The sequence below is a fragment of the Simochromis diagramma genome, unplaced genomic scaffold, assembly GCF_900408965.1.
Source record: "Simochromis diagramma unplaced genomic scaffold, fSimDia1.1 OVJJ01000216.1, whole genome shotgun sequence".
NCBI lineage: Eukaryota > Metazoa > Chordata > Actinopteri > Cichliformes > Cichlidae > Simochromis > Simochromis diagramma.
Window position 1 is genome coordinate 13,447,509 of NW_024386883.1, and position 18,438 is coordinate 13,465,946.

The 18,438-nt window shown below is 38.7% G+C and overlaps 3 protein-coding genes across 4 annotated transcripts in view; 2 read left to right on the forward strand and 1 right to left on the reverse strand.

The window, feature by feature from the left end:
- Nucleotides 1-1,551, reverse strand: part of LOC120733895 (hepatocyte cell adhesion molecule-like) — a 46,188-nt gene extending 44,637 nt beyond the window's left edge. Inside the window, exon 1 of the mRNA XM_040032404.1 lies at nucleotides 1,226-1,551. The gene's annotated coding sequence lies outside the window, so the exon portion shown is untranslated. The remainder of the gene's footprint in view (nucleotides 1-1,225) is intronic.
- Nucleotides 1,552-1,584: 33 nt separating this feature from the next.
- On the forward strand, nucleotides 1,585-6,223 carry styxl1 (serine/threonine/tyrosine interacting-like 1). The gene is made up of 8 exons (XM_040032405.1): nucleotides 1,585-1,781; nucleotides 2,484-2,545; nucleotides 2,709-2,808; nucleotides 2,989-3,122; nucleotides 3,671-3,816; nucleotides 3,924-4,021; nucleotides 4,570-4,682; nucleotides 4,856-6,223. Exons 2-8 carry the CDS (start codon nucleotides 2,543-2,545, stop codon nucleotides 4,994-4,996), a joined length of 735 nt encoding a protein of 244 aa, XP_039888339.1. The 5' UTR covers nucleotides 1,585-1,781; nucleotides 2,484-2,542; the 3' UTR covers nucleotides 4,997-6,223.
- Nucleotides 6,224-7,630: 1,407 nt separating this feature from the next.
- Nucleotides 7,631-15,603, forward strand: tmem120a (transmembrane protein 120A). 2 transcript variants are annotated; one of them, XM_040032406.1, is made up of 12 exons: nucleotides 7,631-7,811; nucleotides 9,370-9,488; nucleotides 10,343-10,474; nucleotides 11,650-11,709; nucleotides 11,810-11,905; nucleotides 12,108-12,197; nucleotides 12,452-12,517; nucleotides 12,665-12,726; nucleotides 13,404-13,496; nucleotides 14,609-14,673; nucleotides 14,819-14,887; nucleotides 15,038-15,603. In XM_040032406.1, the coding sequence occupies exons 1-12, from the start codon at nucleotides 7,719-7,721 to the stop codon at nucleotides 15,149-15,151; spliced, it is 1,059 nt and encodes a 352-aa protein (XP_039888340.1). In that variant the 5' UTR covers nucleotides 7,631-7,718; the 3' UTR covers nucleotides 15,152-15,603. The 2 variants fall into 2 exon arrangements, with proteins under 2 accessions (XP_039888340.1, XP_039888341.1); XM_040032407.1 differs by having other exon boundaries at nucleotides 14,612-14,673.
- The last annotated feature ends 2,835 nt before the right edge of the window (nucleotides 15,604-18,438 follow it).

Below are 18,438 nucleotides of genomic sequence, written 5' to 3' on the forward strand. Positions count from 1 at the left end.
TCTGTGTTTCCTTGTTCTCCAAGCTACTCCCGACGTCGTAACTAACCTGCTGAACGGCATACCTGAGTGTTACTTTGAATAATTTTGAATCTTATAGGGTAAAGACAAAACTCTGCTTATAGGTGCCCACGCCTCGGAGGAAAACCCGATCCACGGATGACCCGGGACGGAGATTTCTTTCACTGTTCTTATTGTAACTATCACCACATGATTAATAAAGTATTCTGTTCAAATGCAGGTTAAACAAAGCTAGCCTTAGAGAACAGCAGTGATCCATGATGTGCAATTTAATTAGAGCTCTCCCACTGACTGCTTACCAAGAAACTTACTAATCTCAACCCTAGTCTTCATGCAGTTACTTGCAGTGGGTATTTATGCACTGAAAACCACAAGAGTGAGAAAGGCAACTGTATAAACAGCAACCCCCTCGAGTCTAGGGATGTGCCCCCGAGACAACTGCTCTGACCACTTTCACTGCAACACTACCAAGAGTTTATGAATGAATCCCAAAGGAGAAACATTCCTTCATCCTACCAGGGAAAGCTCCAATTCCTGCCTGTGCACACCAGACAATCAATGCCATCACTGTGGTATTAAAATCACCAAGTCTTAAATTAAGGGAAGAGGCAGAGATTAGGTAGGGTTGCTTTTTTTGCCTTCTAAGATCAGCATTGTTTTTAGGAAATATAGAAGGATGGTGAGCAACATAGAAGTTGCTTTGAATCACGTTAACATCTCAAAGAATAAAAATCCCTCTCAATTTCTTATTAATTGCCCCTTATAATTTTAACAGCAGTGTTAGTTGAAACAGCACCAATATTTGCCACTTAGCAAGCTCAGAGGGTAAATGAACGTTTACCCTCAATTTTAATAGTCCAGAAATGTTTTAGAAAGATTTCCAAACGTCACTCCAAACAAATATATTGCAGAAGGATTCGTAAGGCTTCTCAACACACTGATGTTAAGTGAAAGCAAGAAATAGACATTTTAAGATTAGCTAACAGATTAGCTAACACTTAACTTCAAATTAAAGGGAGAAACTCTTCTTTCTAAATGCCTTTGTATGGACTCTGTTTGCATTTGTACTTTGGGAAATCATTAAAAAAGCTAGTTGGTGAAGCTAAGATACTGTTAAGCTACTATTACAATAGATGTTTAAGTCCTCAATTTTTTCTAGAAATAACATACACAGAGACGGATAACTAAGTCATTAAAACCACTTAACTCTTCCTGGGTTCAGTATTTCCCCCAAGGGTTAGAGGTTCAAAGGACTCCCAAAACAGTGGAATCAGGATGCAACTAGAACACTTCTCCCAAAATTAAAAGTAAAATAGGCAGCTGCGGCTGCAGCTTGCTTGGCTGAGGCACACGCTACACTCACCAGCTTCCTCACTCCAGAACAATACATGCCTGTTCACTGAGCTCCTTTAAATACTTTCAGGCTCTCCCTCCCACAGGTGCAGTCACTTACCGTTCTACAATGCAGAATCTACATCATCGCCAACGCCCAATGAGCGATAACGCTGAGTTGCTTAGCAACAGAACCCATACAAAAAAAGCGGAAGCGGACGTGGACGCGCTACTTGTATCTGCGTTTACCTGGCAAGTCAAGCTTTTCGGATCGCTTGCTGACAGTAGTTTTCCAGTTCAGTGTTTTCTTGTTACAGCTGTCCGTGTGATGGCTAAAATCGTGATGTGTGAGACGCTTGAGCTCTACAATATCCTCAATCAGTGCTGACGTGTGCCCAGACTCGCAGAGATCAACTACCTGTGTTTGATTGGTAAGAGAAAATCGGCCAGTACCAACATTTGTCTGGTTAGATAAGTCCTATGCTTAATTACTCTATGTGTTGTCTATGGGTATGAGTGCTATAGCACATGCTTTTTGTTTCTTTAGGAGACTCATTCTCACAACTTTTTGTGCATAAAGTCTCACCTGTGCAAAAGATATACCCAATTTTGTGCTGGATGATTTTATACTTTTATCAAAACCTTGCCCATTAGCGCAAAAAACAAAACAAACCCGCAGGCTTGATTTAGAGTAAAACGTAAAAAGTGTTCAAACACAAACATGACACTTAATGGATTTACTTGTAACTTTATGCAATATTATATTTTGCAATATAATTTATTTTCTTATTTCACCTGCTCCCTTTAGCAGGGGTGCCTCCAGTCTTTTTTATAGTGGTGGCCATATGGGGGCCAACAAAAATATTGGGGTGGCACATTAAAAAACTGAATTTCCAGTTTTATTATGCTGTTGTCAAATATAGGCAAAATTACATATATCTAAAAAAAAAAAGAGAGAGAGAGAAAGAAAAGAATTGATAATAATTGACAAATACAAAAGTTGATATCACTAAAAAATTGAAAACCAAATAAGATTGTGAGATTGATAATAATCTGTTTTAATTGATTAATTGATTGATAAACTTGATTCCGTTAGTTGTAACTCTGTTGAGTGTTGTATGTCTCTGTTCCAGATGCTAATGAAGTCAAAGATTACTACAGGAGTCACATCATAACTGCTAAAAATGCTAAAATGGTATGGCTATCATTGGGTCCACAGTTGACATGTGTCTGTGTGTGTGCGCAAAAACCCAGGGCTCAAACTACAAATTTCTCCTGTACATTTAGTCAGGCTTTAACCTTTCCTCTAAACTTTTTGCACACGACTGTACCAAAACTTTCAAATTGACTTTTTCCAGGACTCAGAGGGGACATTCCTTCTTCCAGAGTTTGTGGAGGTTGAAAGTATGGAGCATGTGGTGGTCTACGACAACAACACAAGCTCTTTACAGGAGCAAGGTTAGAGTGGTAAATAAGAGAGATTTCTTCAGAGCAAGTCCACTTTTATGCATTTTATTTGCATTGTTGTGCCAAAAGAAAACAACTGGTTTCCTGCAAACAAACAAAAATAAATAAATAAAATCCTGTATTTCAGCCTTAAAACCAATGCTTATTGTTGCTCTCTCCCTGTGATTACAGGCAGAGCAACTTCATGTGCCCAAGTGTTCGCTAAGGCTAGCCTCAATCCAGTCAAGATATTGAGAGGAGGCTTTCAGAGATTCTCAGCTCAATACCCTTTTTTGAGGACTGAGAAAATCCTGAACACCATCATGGTAGAACTCTCCTAAAACACAAACATTCCTGCCATCATTTTTTTTTCATCAATTTAAGATTATGGGGGGGCCTGTCTTATCTGGAGCCAGGTATACAAATCTTCCATCAGCATTCAATTAATTGCCAAATTACATATGTTGCAATATAAGGTAACATAAGGCCAGTGTTTAGCGGCTACAGGGCAGTTTCTTACTCATATGTGTTCCCACATATCCAGCTAAAGTGAACTGATTCCAGTTTCTGCCTAATAAATATAAAATGTGTCAGGTAATTATTGCACTGCCACCTTGCATGCAATAAGTTTCCTGTTTGCCACCTACTGGTTAACCTGGATGTTTACCCTTTTCCCAAAGTACTCCAGTTTCCTGTCATGGTCCAAAGACATGCATGTTATGTTAACCGGTGATTATAAATTGGCCTTCAGTGTGGATGGCACCATTGAGTATTTCTGTCACTCTGTTAGCCCCATAACAGCTGAGATAGGCTCCAGTCTAAGCAGTTTGGAGAATTGTTGTAATTGATTGTATATATCTGTGGGCTACCTCAGGAGCTGGAAAGCCTTAAGATTTACCCAGTGGAGATCTTAGCAGGACTGCTGTACATGGGTGATGAGAAGCAATCCATGGACTTCACTCTTATCAAAGACCTGAAAATCGGTGCTATCGTCAGCATCTCAGAGAGTGACACTCTCGAGTAAGGCTGGGCTGGATATTGAGTATTAGAGAGAATAATTAACATATTGCTTTATAGATCTTATTAGTTGTTGTTTTTTTTACTCTTTTAAATTCCTTCAAATCAAGGTTCATGAAGGAGATCCATACCTTGCTTATCACCCCTGTGGCTGACTCAGTGCGGTCTGATTTATATTCAAGCTTTGAAAGGATCTGCAGTTTTGTTAGTAAGTTGTTCCTTTGCTTTCATTAACAAGACGTTTAAAAATCTGAATTTTATAATTTAATTCATAGAAGCCAGAAACTAGTGAATTATAGGTGTCTGAATTTCTTCAGTTGGGCAAACTCTAGAAGGAGAACAGAAATAATTATATAAATGCAGTTGGCTGTCTTAGTTCAGGTAAAAATTTCAAGATCTCAAACTAAAAAAAAACTGATTGCATATTACTCAAATTCTGAATTATTTTGTTATTAATATGTAAAAATACAACAGCTTCAAGACTGTCCATCTGAAAGAAATGCATCATGTATCATGAATCCAGAAGTCATAGCGTTAACTTAAAATCACAGAGTGTAACGTTAACTTACTGAATGTATTTTAAAAAGAAAATTATTATTTGAGGCAATGTGTATTATGCAATGCAATCCATCCACCACAAATTGTAATGAGTGATTTCAGATTTTTCTAATTTCTGTTTTTTTGTTGCTATAAATGTAGTAAGTGTTGCACAGAACAGGTGTTGCAGAGGGCTTTCTTGTTATCTCCTGCTTTCAGGTTCCCACATCAACATGGGCTCCCGTGTCCTGATAGTTTCCAAGCAAGGCAGAAGCCGCGCCAGCGCAGTGGCCATTGCATTTCTCATCCATTACCTCAAATACACACTAAAGGCAAGTTTGTTTCGTTCAGTTTAGTGGCAGTGTGTGCACAAAGTGTGGCTCTTGTGTCCTCAAATGGCAAGAAAAACAATATATTTTCCAAAATGGCACCAAGAAAGAACTGATCCTAGTTATAGAAAGTACAGTAAATACAGTGCATAATGATGTTGGTTTAACTTTTTCAGGAGGCCTGGACGCATATGCTCAAATGTAAACCCATCATGAGGCCAAATACAGGTTTTCTGCAGCAGTTGTCCAACTGGGAGCTTCACACTTTGGGAACAACAACGACTGATTTTGTCTCAATCACATTTTTAACAAAATAATTTTTTTAGTCATCTGAACTCTGGATTCTGTATATGTGGCCCATGTAACATTTAAAATATCTGATATACCTACATTGACTGCATGCAAGTCTGTAACTTCACAGAACCTTGGTTTTTAATCCATCCAGTCTTTTCCGCTTATCTGCGGGGAGGTCGTGGGTGCAGCAGACTAAGCAGAGAGGCAGGCCCAGACCTCCCTGTCCTTGGCCAGCTTGTCTAGGGGAACACAAAAGCGTTCCTAGGGCAACCAAGAGGTATAATTTCTCCCGCATGTCATGAGTCTGTCCCAGGGCTTCCTCCTGGTGGGACATGCCCAGAACACCTCACCCAGGAGGCGCTCAGAAGGAATCCTTGTCAGATGCCCAAACCACCTCAACTGCAATGCACAGGGCAGCAAGCGGAGGGGATACTAGGATACCTATCCCAGTCCACCACCTCTCATCAAAGCAAACTCCAGACTGGAACAGAGTCAAGACCCTCTCCAGGAGACTGGTTCCAGAGCCCAAGCTGTGCGTTGAGGTCAGCCTGACTATATCTAACCAGTACCTCTCAACTTCACACACTAGCTCAGCCTCCTTCACCACCAGAGAGGTGACGTTCCATATCCCAATTGCTCGGTAGCCCGGTGATTGTTCTGTCAGGGTCTCCGCCCCTGCACACACTGCACCCTACCCCATAGCGCCTCCTGTGGGTGGTGTCCCCTCTTTGGGCTGTACCACTACCACCACTACCATTACCACCGGGGCTGGCTCCAGGGCAGGGCCCCAGTAACCCTGTAACTCTATCCTGGGCAGGGTGAACTGTTCCCTAGATTTCACACTCACAGGGGTTTTTCAATCGCTCTTTGTCTGGTCACTCACCCAGGACCAATTTGCCATGGTAAACCCTACCAGGGGGGGCAAAAGCCCCCTGACAACATAGCCCCCAGGATCCCTTGGACACAAAAACCCCTCTACCAAAATAAGGCAGCAATTCACGGAGGGGACAGGGGAATTGTATTTTAATTAAGATACAGATTGGGTTCATTCAGTATTAGTTCATTTAATATTGGATTAAACTGTTTAAATAAATACACTGAGATTTATTGGAAACGTTGAAAGTATTGAAATGTCCAGTGACTTTAAGTGGAAATTTGATCCAAAGCAATGAAATCTCCAAACATTCCCTTTCATCACAAAATTTTGGGTGTAAGTTAAAGGATCAATTTCAAATAAAAATGGTTAATAAAACTGTATTTAAATAAACTTTTCTAAATAATGAATTTCTCCATTCATTATTCATTACTGCTTTAAATGCAAACAAATAACCTTTTCACCATTTTTATGGATTTTTAAGGTTAAAAAAGCAAGGATTTCAATTTCAGGTGTTGATATAGTTTTACAATACACAAGGATAAAAAAAAAAATGAAGGTAACATCTTCTTTTTTTTATTTTTTGCTTTTTTTGTATTTTGCAGAATTTAAAGGACCTGGTTTGTATTGACAAAGGTTTTGTTGATTTAGGTTCTTAAATGGCCCTGCCAGAGGCGCTTACATTATTGACGTTAACACTTTCCCCTATTTGCACAGTTGCACAACGTCACCTCTAAAAATACAGGCCACAGGCCAAGTGGTGGGCAATTTATAACCCTAGATTTTACCTTTCTGGTGAGAGAATGCCTTCTCTGTAAAATCCCAACTGAGTAGCAACATATATCCTAATTATCTGTGTTTCTGTAGTTTCTAGCATGGCTAGGATTAGATGACAGTTTAGGGTAATGTGGCAAACCCGGCTTATTAGCTTGGTTAGTTTGGATGGATTAAAAGCTGTTGTATTGCCTGAAAGATATAACTCAGGGCACTATTTCTTGATGTGACAAAGCGCCTCTAAAGATGCTAGAGCTGATTGGCTGATAGGGGAAACCGAAATGCCAGCCTGACATCTGATTGGGGTAACTAGTTACAAGCCTATGATTAACCGGATGGGACATTTAAAAAAAATAAAAGCATACATTTTTAATCCTTGAAATTAAATAGTACTGTTGTTAGTGTAAAGTGGTTTTGGAGTGAACAAAGTAATATATTTGGACTTTATAGGATTACTGCTATCTATAATATTTGGAAAAAAAGATATATATGAAATTATTCTGTAAGCCACCATTCGAATACATTATGTTCATAACAGAGCAGCAATGAAATAAGTAAATGAAATTACAAATGAAGTTAAATTAAATTAAAACAAATTCATGTTAAAATAATAGACTTACAAATAATGGTGGTTTAAGCCAAAATCAGACAAACACACAGACACACACACACTATAATTACTGTGTTTACATAATGTGTGTCCTTCTACCTTCTGTTTTTATTTATTTATTTATTTTTATTTATTGGGGGGGGGGGTGGGTTTTTGTTTTGTTTTTTTGGACCATCGGTGTCAGTAACAAAAACTCATTGAAAGTACCCCATAAATCACTTATTCATTGGAAACTAAAACATAAATTAATAAAATATTAAACCGCAATTAGTTACATCACATTTGTAATTATGTTTAACTAATGCCAATTTACGTATTTTATTATCCATCCGTTTTGAACTGGGAACGTTAAAATACTTCAACACCTTTATTGTGAAGGTGCTTGCAGGAAGTAGCGCCTGTTTATCTGTTAAGCTTTGATTCTGTTGGGTGGTACAACTGTTGCTCACTCGAGTGTGATTATTGACCAACTCCGCGAGGTTTCCTGATGCCAGAGGGAAAAATGTTGTTCAGTCCAGGTGGTTTATCTGAGTGCTTACGCGAATGGGAGGATTTAGAGAAGGACTACCAACAGATTCAGGTATTTTAACTAAATGGTGTGTCCACCCCTAGTTACCCCTGCCCGGGTAAGCTAACAGTCGGGGGTAGGTGGGGGAAACGCACAGGCTACAGAATGAGGGGCTCGCCCTCAGCAGCTCAAGATAACTGTCTTGTGACAGCCAAGAGATGCAGAAAATGCCATTGAAACTTAAGCTTAATTCCTGCGAGGACAACAGCCTCTTTTTTTTTCCTCCACCGTGACAGCTGTCACACTGTTAAAGGAAGAACCTCGGGGCTATGGGTGTTGGTTTGTTGTTATCGTTGAGAGCTTAGATCCGTTACAGTGCACATATGTTGATATAGGCCTGGTTAGTTGTCGTTTATAGGTGTGGTGTTAATATATAACTAAATGGCAGGCACTGAAATGCGTATGTCACTTGTCAAAGGAAGTGTTCAGGTCCTAAACAAGCATCAAGGTAAGAAAAACTACATTTAAAAACACAATTGTTGGAGCAATATACTGAATGTGAATTTTGGTGTAACTGGAAATTTTACATTTTAAAAAGGCGAGCATTTTAACTGCAAGACAATGATGCAAACACATAAAATAGATTTTATATATTCAGTGTGTCTTTGCTAAGATTAATACATTGAGACAGAGTTTTTTGAGTAGGTCTGTTTATGCTAGTAAATGTAGCACAATACACAAATATTTTTCTAGGTAACTTGTCTTACCATGTCAATCTAAACATCATATTAGAGCAGCTGTGGTTTGGGTGGTACAGTGGGTTGTCTACTAACTGGAAGGTTGTTGGATCAATTCCTTTCAAAGTATCCTTGAGTGGGATACTGAATACCAGATTGCCCTTTATCAATATGTGTGTGTGAATAGTAAAATGCAAAGTAGTAACTGCTGTCTGCAGTTGTAAATTCTGCGTAAAATTGCATCACTTTCCGTCATATACAAGAGGGCACAACCATTTCTCTGTCTCTTGTGCAATTCTGATTGCTCAGTTCTGGGAATTTGCCACAATATGAAGCCAAGGGGGTAAAAAATTATTCCTGTGCCCAACTTTTACAGAATCAGTTTACAGAAAAAAATGGCAGTTAAAAGTGTCTCAAACTTGTACAAACCAACTGTGATAACCAGTCACATGTTTTCTGGAAAGCAACATACTTATGTCTGATTATACCTACCTCAAATATATAGTTAAATAATTAAGGTACAATAACTTATTTAAATGCTTTGGAAGCTAGACAGATTTTCTCATGTAATCATTTAAAATATCTATGGGTTAGGGTTAGAATCCAAGAATCATTAACAATAAATCCATGATTATTACATGATAACCCATTTAGCAGCCTGTATTGCAACCATTAAAGAAAAACATGCAACAGCATCAGAGTCTTTGGTTAATTTTAATTGCCCCTTGGGGATAAATAAAGTCTTTCTGATTCTGATTGGTTAAAGCTTTGGTTGGTTTTTATCTTTTTGTGCCCTTCCTACCTTGCAGATTTCATCATAATTAAAACTTTTGCATTACACCATACATATTTATATTGTCCTCTGGATTTTTTTTTTTTCTTTTTAACCCCAGGACACCCATCGTCTATATAAACAGAAACTTGAGGACGTGACCAAACTGCAAGACAGCTGCTCAAACGCTATCGCACGTCAGAGGAAGAAACTGAAAGAGCTTACTGTGTCCCTAGAAGAGTAAGTATTGATCAGAAATGAGACAAGATAACTTGAAATATGTGTGTGTGATGTTTTTGTAAAAGCATTTGTGTCATCAGCTCATTCAGGATACAGAAGCCCAAAAAATGAATTGGGTAGGAATTTATTCTGGCTTTTTAGTAGCTGGTTGTTTTCAGGGACTTTTTTCCACTTTCTCCAATATTACCAGACATGCTTTTTAAAGAGTAACTGCAGCTTTTTATGTTTAGTTTTGCAGTTCAGTATTAATTGACATTTAAAGAAGCTTTGTTTCTTTTTTTAAAAACTTCAGCTGGGTGTTGGAAGACTTTGTGCTCTACAAAAAAACATGAACTTAGTATGACAGATATGGTCAGTGGGAGTATAAATGCAAAAAAATGTGAGGACTTTAAAAGTCAAGTAAGAGTTATATTTGAATGTACTTCACATAATACTTTCTTCAGATACTAAGGGTTCATAATTCAGACTTTTTAAGTTCATGGATATATCATTGTTTGATTTGACATTCTCATAACATGGAGAGTGTTACTATTAAAGCTGGGATAGGTAGTCATTTTTGGCATCACTGAGCAAAAAATTGATAATCTTTCAGCACGTTATAATCATGTGTGCCAAGGAGGAAATTAAACTCCTGCACCCCCACTGAGTTCTCAAAATCTAGCCTGCAATAGGAGGATCTGACCAATTGCAGGCATTTTCCGAAGGAGGGCATTATTATGGATTATAACTGCCACAACAGAATCACAACCTACCTCGTCCACAAACTGGATCTAAAATCAAAAGTGACTCTGTGAACATCTTCCTACATGCATGAAACCTAACAATTGTCCTAACAAATCTTTTTTTTCCATTAGATGCAAATCAAATTCTTCAACAGCCAAATTAAGTCCAGAGGAAGAGGATGCCATCGCAGAAATCGAGGACTCCATCAAAGACAGAGCACATACTTTCTTTGAGATGGAAGCATTTCTCCCCAAGAGGAATGGGTATGATTCTAAATGAGAATGATGAATAGCTACAATTTTCTTTGTCCAAATGGAAGTAAACAAGGAAAATGTTTAAAGTAGAGATGGCACGATACCACTTTTTTATGTCCAATGCCGATATCATAAATTTGGATATCTGCCGATACCGATATGAATCCGATATAGTGTGGTTTTTAATCAATAAAACGTTTTTTTTAATATCTTGCTGCATTTTGTATAAGTTCATACTCAAGTTTAAATAAACAACAACACTAAAGCCATTCTGTTATACCTGTATGCAAAAAATACACTGCACCAAAATATTTCATAGTTCAGCAATACTGATCAATCTAATAAACTTAAACCTACTCCATCCTCCCTATTCTGGTATTTTAAAGAGTACTTAGTAGAAATATTAAGCAACCTAACCAATAGTGTTGCAAACTCCCAGCAAAAAAAAAATAGGGAACCACCCCCCACCCTCCACCTTATGATGCTTAATCGACGTAATCAACTTTAATTTGATGCAGTGTGAAGAAAAAAAAAAATGCACAGAAATAAATTATTTTTCAAGAATAATTAAATAGATTCAACATCTTTCTTCAACAAAATTGCAGACTGTACAGACGGTACCTTCCCAAAGGAAAAAGTACTATAGCTTACTAGGGTATATTAGACTTAACAGTTACTACATACAGTAATGGACTTCTATACATTTTACATCAGATTAAAACTTTGGGTGTAAGATTCAGATAATTATTTATTTAAAGCTAGACATTTTAAATGAGAATAAGAAAGAAAAGTATGTCTTTGTGCCCCCTTTTCCCTGTTAATGCCCTGTCGGCCCCCCTGGCTAAACTTTGCTAGATCTGCCCCTGCACAGTTACCAGTCGTCAGCTGCGTAGAAAAAGATCCTGGTGTAGAAACTAATATTAAATAAATTCTAACACTGCTCCGACGTGCTACGGTTATGGGCCGAGTTACGCCGTGTCGCGAGTTTTGTGAGGTGCTTTTTTGATATTTAATGGATTGGATTACATTTTTTATTTCTCTCCGATATCCGATCCAGTAATTTACGTCAGTATCGGATCGGTCCATCTCTAATTTAAAGTGGATGAGTTTTGCGTTTTAAAAATAAAACATATTTATATAAGATTTGAGGACATTTTGGATAACTAATGCCTCTTCCTGTTTAGGTTATATCTCAATCTTGTTTTAGGAAATGTCAATATAACACTCCTCAACAAACAGTCAAAGTAAGTCCCGTATAAGGGTCATTTTCTTCTTCTTTCAAACCTTAAAGTGCGGCCACATGAACACCACAATAATAATCATTTCTATTCTTTCATGAAACAGATTTGCCTACAAAGACGAATATGAGAAGTTCAAACTGGTCCTCACTGTCATCCTCTTTGTATTCTCTTTTACGTGTCGCTTTTTGTTAAGCTACAGGTATGATTTCCTACACCTCATTACTGTTTTGTTTCTTTTGAGTTGGTTTTCATGAAACTTGTGGATGATGTTGTCAGCTCGCTCATTATTGGCAAATGTTTGTAGCAGCAAGTAGTAAATGTTGAATTATCTGCAAATCCACTACAGGTCCCATGTTAATGTATAAAGGAAGATAATCATCATCATGTTTGTTGTTTTTAAGAGTCCTAGACGCCCTGTTCAACTTCCTGTTGGTGTGGTACTACTGCACTCTCACCATCCGGGAGAGTATCCTCATCAGCAACGGCTCTAGGTCTGTGACCATTTTATTTCCTCTGTCTCCACTGTTTTTCTTTTAATGATAATAGGAGATTATATGCAAAGGCTTTGTAATAAAGCAGGGCATTGTCAACTACAGAAAGCCTTATTCTTAAGCCTTTCTGTAACTACTGTATGTGACCAGTTATAATGACTATTATATATTTTGTTTGGTTTATCTTATTTATGAGATGTTATTTTCTCGTTGGTATCCCGTCTGTAATCCTTCAATCTTCCAAATTGTTTCAGGATCAAAGGCTGGTGGGTTTTCCATCACTATGTGTCAACCTTCTTGTCTGGAGTCATGCTCACTTGGTGAGTGATGTTTTTGCACTTTTATCACAGTTTTAAAATTATTCAATAATACAATAACTGTTTGCATCCCTGCTATCGAAATCCTTTCCGTTTTAAATGACATACATATTATGTGGGTGTGCTTTGTTTTTATGTCCTTGTTGACAGGCCTGAAGGTGCACTCTACCAGATGTTTAGGAACCAGTTTCTAAGTTACTGCTTATACCAAAGTAAGAGACTGCCCCTGTTTCATTGACATGCTTGCAGTATGAGTTGTCAGGTGATGATTTTGGCTTGCAAACTCTTAAAATGAAGCTGAGCCTACCTAGCAGAACTGCATATTTCAATTTAAGGATTCATTCAGGCCTAAATTATCCAATAATTTACAACAAATGCAAACAAAAACTGAAAAAAAAGAAAAGCATAGAAAGCACATTTTTCCCATAGTCATTTAAATATCTTGTGGGGACTCGATTCTCATCATGGGAAGCATCATAAAAGTGCATAAAAGCTGTATCTGTCTCTTAGTATAGAGACCGAAACATTAGATCAGGCACCTGGAATGTGGAAATGAATGCACTTTAATAAAGAATTTTGTACAGTTAGGGTTCTATATGCACAAGCCTCAATCAGAAAAGCTACATGAATGTACTCATTCTGATGTGTTTCCTGCATGCATGTCATTCTTACACGGTTAAAATGTGTAAACTGTTGATAATATTCAAAGTAAGCAAGTCTGTTTGTGGTTGGTCCTCGTCTCACTTGTGTCACAAGAAAGAGAAGTGCATGTATGACTTCATTGTTGGGCAAGCTTAACTTCTCTTAAAAGGAATGGATAATTGAAAAATAATCGCTTCTGGGATTTGTAGGATAATTATCTGTTCCACCTTTTGTCTTGGAACAAAAGGTTTCATTCAGTTCCTCCAGTACTACTACCAAAGTGGCTGTTTGTACAGACTCAGAGCACTGGGAGAGAGACATAATATGGACCTTACAGTGGGTGAGTACACCAGCTTGTTATTTATATTCATAAATGACTTTGAAATAACGCAAGCCGAAGAGGAAGGTGGTACAGAACAAGATAAAGCATGATATATTTATCTTGCTGATCTTGGCATCTGACTTCAGGGTGTTACAGGTGGTACATTTGGTAATTTACTAATAAATTTACTGAATGATAAAGGTATGTCTGAGGCAATGAAAACAGTTGAGATTACATTTTAGCATCACCACCAGGTTGGTTATGCTGCCTGACTAAAAAGTTTAAGCCAGAAACTGAAGTTCCCAGACTGGCCACTTGAGGCAGGCTTCAAAAGCAAGTTTTCACAAAAAAAACCATTTGTTCTTTATGGATTTAGTGCCTTTTATCTGATAAATAAAGAGTTTTGCTTCAGTTTAGGCGAGTGAAATTCTCTATGTTTACATTTATTTTTGCATTGTAGTGTTTAACTTTTTATCAATGCAGTTTACTTGCTTTAACAGATAACTTATCAGGGTACCCTCACATAAAAAGACAGTCCTCTCTGGATCCTAAAAACGCTAAATGGCCTGTATTTGTATAGCGCTTTTACTAGTCCCCCCAAAGCGCTTTACACACCCAGTCATCCACCCATTCACACACTGGTGGAGGCAAGCTACAGTTGTAGCCACAGCTGCCCTGGGGCAGACTGACAGAAGCGAGGCTTCCATATCGCGCCATCAGCCCTTCTGGCCAACACTAGTAGGCGGTAGGTGAAGTGTCTTGCCCAAGGACGCAACGACCGAGACTGTCCGAGCCGGGGCTCGAACCGGCAACCTTCCGATTACAAGGCGAACTCCCAACACAGTGTAGAGTCCAGAAACCAAGGGGTGATTTGATTGGCATGTTGGCAGCTGGTTTATAGTTAGACTTGTTCAAGTGTAAAATGTTTAACTTGGCACAAACAATATTATGATCCCTGTACTACCATGTTTGTACATGATAAGTATTTTTAAATCCCAGTGTCTCATTTACATATTAACATCTTATTTTATGTCAGCTGTGTACTATGTCTATAGTCCTCCTACACACATGCATCGTCTCAGCGTCTCTCTTATATGAGTGCCTCTCTTCTCTCCCCTCTTTGTGTTCAGAAGGTTTCCAGTCCTGGATGTGGAGAGGCTTGACCTTCCTTCTGCCCTTTTTGTTCTTTTATCATGTAAGTGGCTCTTTTCTCTTTTCTGTAATACTGTGAACTCTTTACTAGATTTTTCTTTTTTTAAACACTAGATACTAAATTAGAAAATTCTTGCAGGAACGTGTTTTAGGACATTTTTGACTGTTAACTATTTGTTCTGTTACAGTTTTGGCAGCTTTACAACAGCATAACACTCTTCAGGATGTTTCAGCTCCCAGAATGTAAAGAGTGGCAGGTTTGTACACCAGAGCTTTCACAAGTTTTTTTTTTTTTAATTTATTTATTTTACAAATGAGGTCATTAAGCAAAAATCATAAAAGACATACATTTTCTGTATTTAGAATTATTTGTGTGTATTATTTTTGTTTATCTTGCTGCTGTCTAGGTTTTCATGTGCGGCTGCTCTTACTTGGTCCTCTTCATGGGAAACGTCTTCACCACGCTGGCAGTGGTTTACCAGAAATACATGAACAACCAGGACAAGTCTAAAAACGTGTAAGACAGTAATCCTTAATGAGACGGTTTCTCCAATTCTCCAAAAACTCCGTCCTATATATGGAACGGTAAATTCATATAATTACAATCACTTTATGTTTTCTTAGGAGGAGCACGTGGTCTCTATTATTGTCCATGTGTTTACATATACAGCTTCTTCTATTAATTTGCATCTTTGAAGTCCCTTTCATTTCATATTTCTCCAAATGTTGGTCAGACCACCATGTTAAAGTATTGTCACAATGACTTACTTAAAAAGAAGTAATCAGATACTTTGTTGGTCTTAATAAGTTACACTGTGAGATCGTTGGGGCAGAATTATCTGTCTCTCTTGGTTAAACAGCTTGTTATTTACATTGTATTTATTTAGGAAGCTCTAAAGTTTCTCAATCCTGAGCTGCTTTGTATCTTAGCCTTGGAGAAAGTGCATTGCTGAATAAAAAACACTCCGCCATCCTCCACGTGTTTTGGGTTTTAGTACTATGCAGGGCTCATAACACACAGTGAAATATTAACTCTTTATTATGCTGCACTATTGTCTCTGTGTACATACGTGCCTCTAATGTGTCTTAGGTACAATTTCATCCTGTAGTTCTGTTTCTGACATGTACTTTTAAACATTTTAATGTTTTTAATTTAACATTTTAATTGTAACAAGTTTAAAGGTTTTATCACTTAAGTTAGGTGCATTTTTTTTCCTTGAATGATTTATATGACAGTGTTAAGTCACTTAACAAACAAAGAATGAAAGTGATCAAGTGCAAGGTACAAATAAATTTTCAGAAAGCTTGGAGAACTATTGCTCACAAACACTTAAAGAATAAAACCGTCTGGCTCCTGGAAGCAAAAAACGAAGGATGGTTCAAGACTGTTCTAAATTTCTGTATGCTATAAAGCAAAAGGAAGCTCTCTTACCTGAAAATTGAAACTGATTGCACATTTTAATATGGTGACAGCAATGGTAATGTTAAAGTGTACAGCTGTTGTTTGAGAAGTTTTGTTTGGTACTGCAATACCTAAACTGACCACAAGATGGAAGCACTGAATTACACTAACTGATGGTGAACACACTGGACCCAGTTGCAAAAAGACTGCATACATTATTTTATTTTTATCTTTATTTTTTTTTTTCTTTTTTTTTAAATTTTGGACAACACACCCATCTTTTGAGGTGTGATCTTTATGTGCCTTCTGGGGCTGAACTGTTGTTTAGGTGCTGTCAACACAGCCACATTGTTCAGAATCAGTGCTTTAGGTGCAACACTGGACTCAGAGATAAAGAGTAATGTCGACAGTAGACTGAGGACTCTTTTCATCATTATTCTGGCTTCTTTAATGCTAGTCACATGAAGATCATCACTGATAATGCTCCTTTTCAGGTAAAGGTCATGCTGTGAGTTCACCTGTGGTGAACTCTGATGATTTGATCTAGATTTGGATCTTATCCTTGATTTTGAAAATGGAAAAATGGAGTGGTTTAATAAAAAAAACATGTTCTGTCATATATATATATATATATATAATAATAATGGATTGGATTTATATAGCGCTTTTCAAGGCACCCAAAGCGCTTTACAATGCCACTATTCATTCACACACTGGTGGAGGCAAGCTACGGTTGTAGCCACAGCTGCCCTGGGGCAGACTGACAGAAGCGAGGCTGCCATATCGCGCCATCGGCCCCTCTGGCCAACACCAGTAGGCAAGTAGGGTAAAGTGTCTTGCCCAAGGACACAACGACCAGGACAGAGAGCCCAGGGATCGAACCGGCGACCTTCCGGTTACAGATGCGATTCCCAACCCCCTGAGCCACGATATATATATATATATTCATTCCAGAGTATACTGATTATTTTTAATGTAGGGACATTTAGAAAACCCTGAAATCCCAAAACACGATCTTGTAACCAAAAATTAAAAAGTAGTAGAGCCACTTTTCCATTGACTTATGATTAAAACATGTCCACAGCAGAACCAAAGAGCCAGGGCACGAGAAATAAAGGCTGGAAAGAAATTTGCACGTAAGATCAGAGGGAATAATACCTGAAATTTTAAAAGAAACTACCCTTGTTCCTGATTTATTACAGTAAAACTCCCCCACCCCAGTAAAAAGTCTTAGATGAGTTAATGCTGGAGGGCCAGTGAGAGCAAGGTTGTACTGAACAAATGGGACGAGGAGCAAAGTGAATGGGGTGGTAGAAGGAGATGAGGGGAGGAGGGTTGGGTATTCTCCCAGCCTGCATTTCTTTCATCTTTCTCATTAAAGCTGAAGCAGTAGGGGCCATCAAGAATGAGCCCAGGGACATGGGGATTGGGGACTGAGCCTGAGCCTCACATCAGGAGGTGGAGGAGGTGGGAGGAAACAGCCAGCGCAAGCAGACGGCGGCCATGTCAAACCTTCACCTTAAACTTAACCTGCCTTCCTTTGGGGCCCAGATAAAGACCTCTTATCTGTGCTCACCTTCTCTCCCAGCCTGGGAATGGCTAACAGCTGCAGAGAGGCCGAGGGGGCGTCTCTGGTTGAGTAGGTCCGAAATGCACAAGCTTTCTCTCAGGGACTGTATATGAAAGAGGAGGGCAGCCCTGATGAGCCTCCATCTGGGAAAGACTGATTAAAAGAGAGGCGAGGAGAGGAAGTAGTTCATGACAGAAGGGTTGATTCTGAAGAAAAAGGCTGATCCACATGGGGTCTTTAACTGGAGCATTTCCAGTGATACTCCCATGTTTAGGTTTATGGTGTTTAAAGCCTGTTTTTTTGTTGTTGTTGTATTTTCTCCCACAAAGTTTATTTCAGGTTATGGGTGGCTGTAGCTCAAGTGGCAGAGTAGGTCAGCCACTAATCAGAAGGTCGGTGGTTCGATCCCAGGCTGCCTCCTGGCTGCATGCCAAATATCCTTGGGCAAGATACTAACCCCATGTTTGCCTACTGGTGGTGGTCAGAGGGCCCGGTGGCGCCAGTGTCTGGCAGCCTCGCCTCTGTCAGTGCGCCCCAGGGCAGCTGTGGCTACAACGTAGCTTGCCATTGCCAGTGTGTGAATGACTGAATGTAGTGTAAAGTGCTTTGGGGTCCTTAGGGACTGAGTAAAGTGCTATACAAATGCAGGCTATTTATAGTTTAGTTTAGCTGTATAGAATTTATAGTTGCAGATGTTTGATGCTGCCAAGAAAGTAGTTTAAGTTTAGCTAGCAACAGGCCACCATCACCAAGACTTTAGAGAATAATCACTTCCAGCCAAGCAGAAAGTCTGGTTTTGAAAAATGGAAGTGGCTAAAACCACATTCCTGCAAAGG

Coding starts and splice junctions, on each gene's coding strand:
- tmem120a (XM_040032406.1), top strand. CDS start 7,719: ATGCCAGAGGGAAAAATGTTGTTCAGTCCAGGTGGTTTATCTGAGTGC. Junction 12,198..12,451: donor CTCATCAGCAACGGCTCTAG/GTCTGTGACCAT, acceptor AAATTGTTTCAG/GATCAAAGGCTGGTGGGTTT. Junction 12,518..12,664: donor TCTGGAGTCATGCTCACTTG/GTGAGTGATGTT, acceptor CCTTGTTGACAG/GCCTGAAGGTGCACTCTACC.
- styxl1 (XM_040032405.1), top strand. Junction 3,817..3,923: donor TCAGAGAGTGACACTCTCGA/GTAAGGCTGGGC, acceptor CTTCAAATCAAG/GTTCATGAAGGAGATCCATA. Junction 4,022..4,569: donor AAGGATCTGCAGTTTTGTTA/GTAAGTTGTTCC, acceptor TCCTGCTTTCAG/GTTCCCACATCAACATGGGC.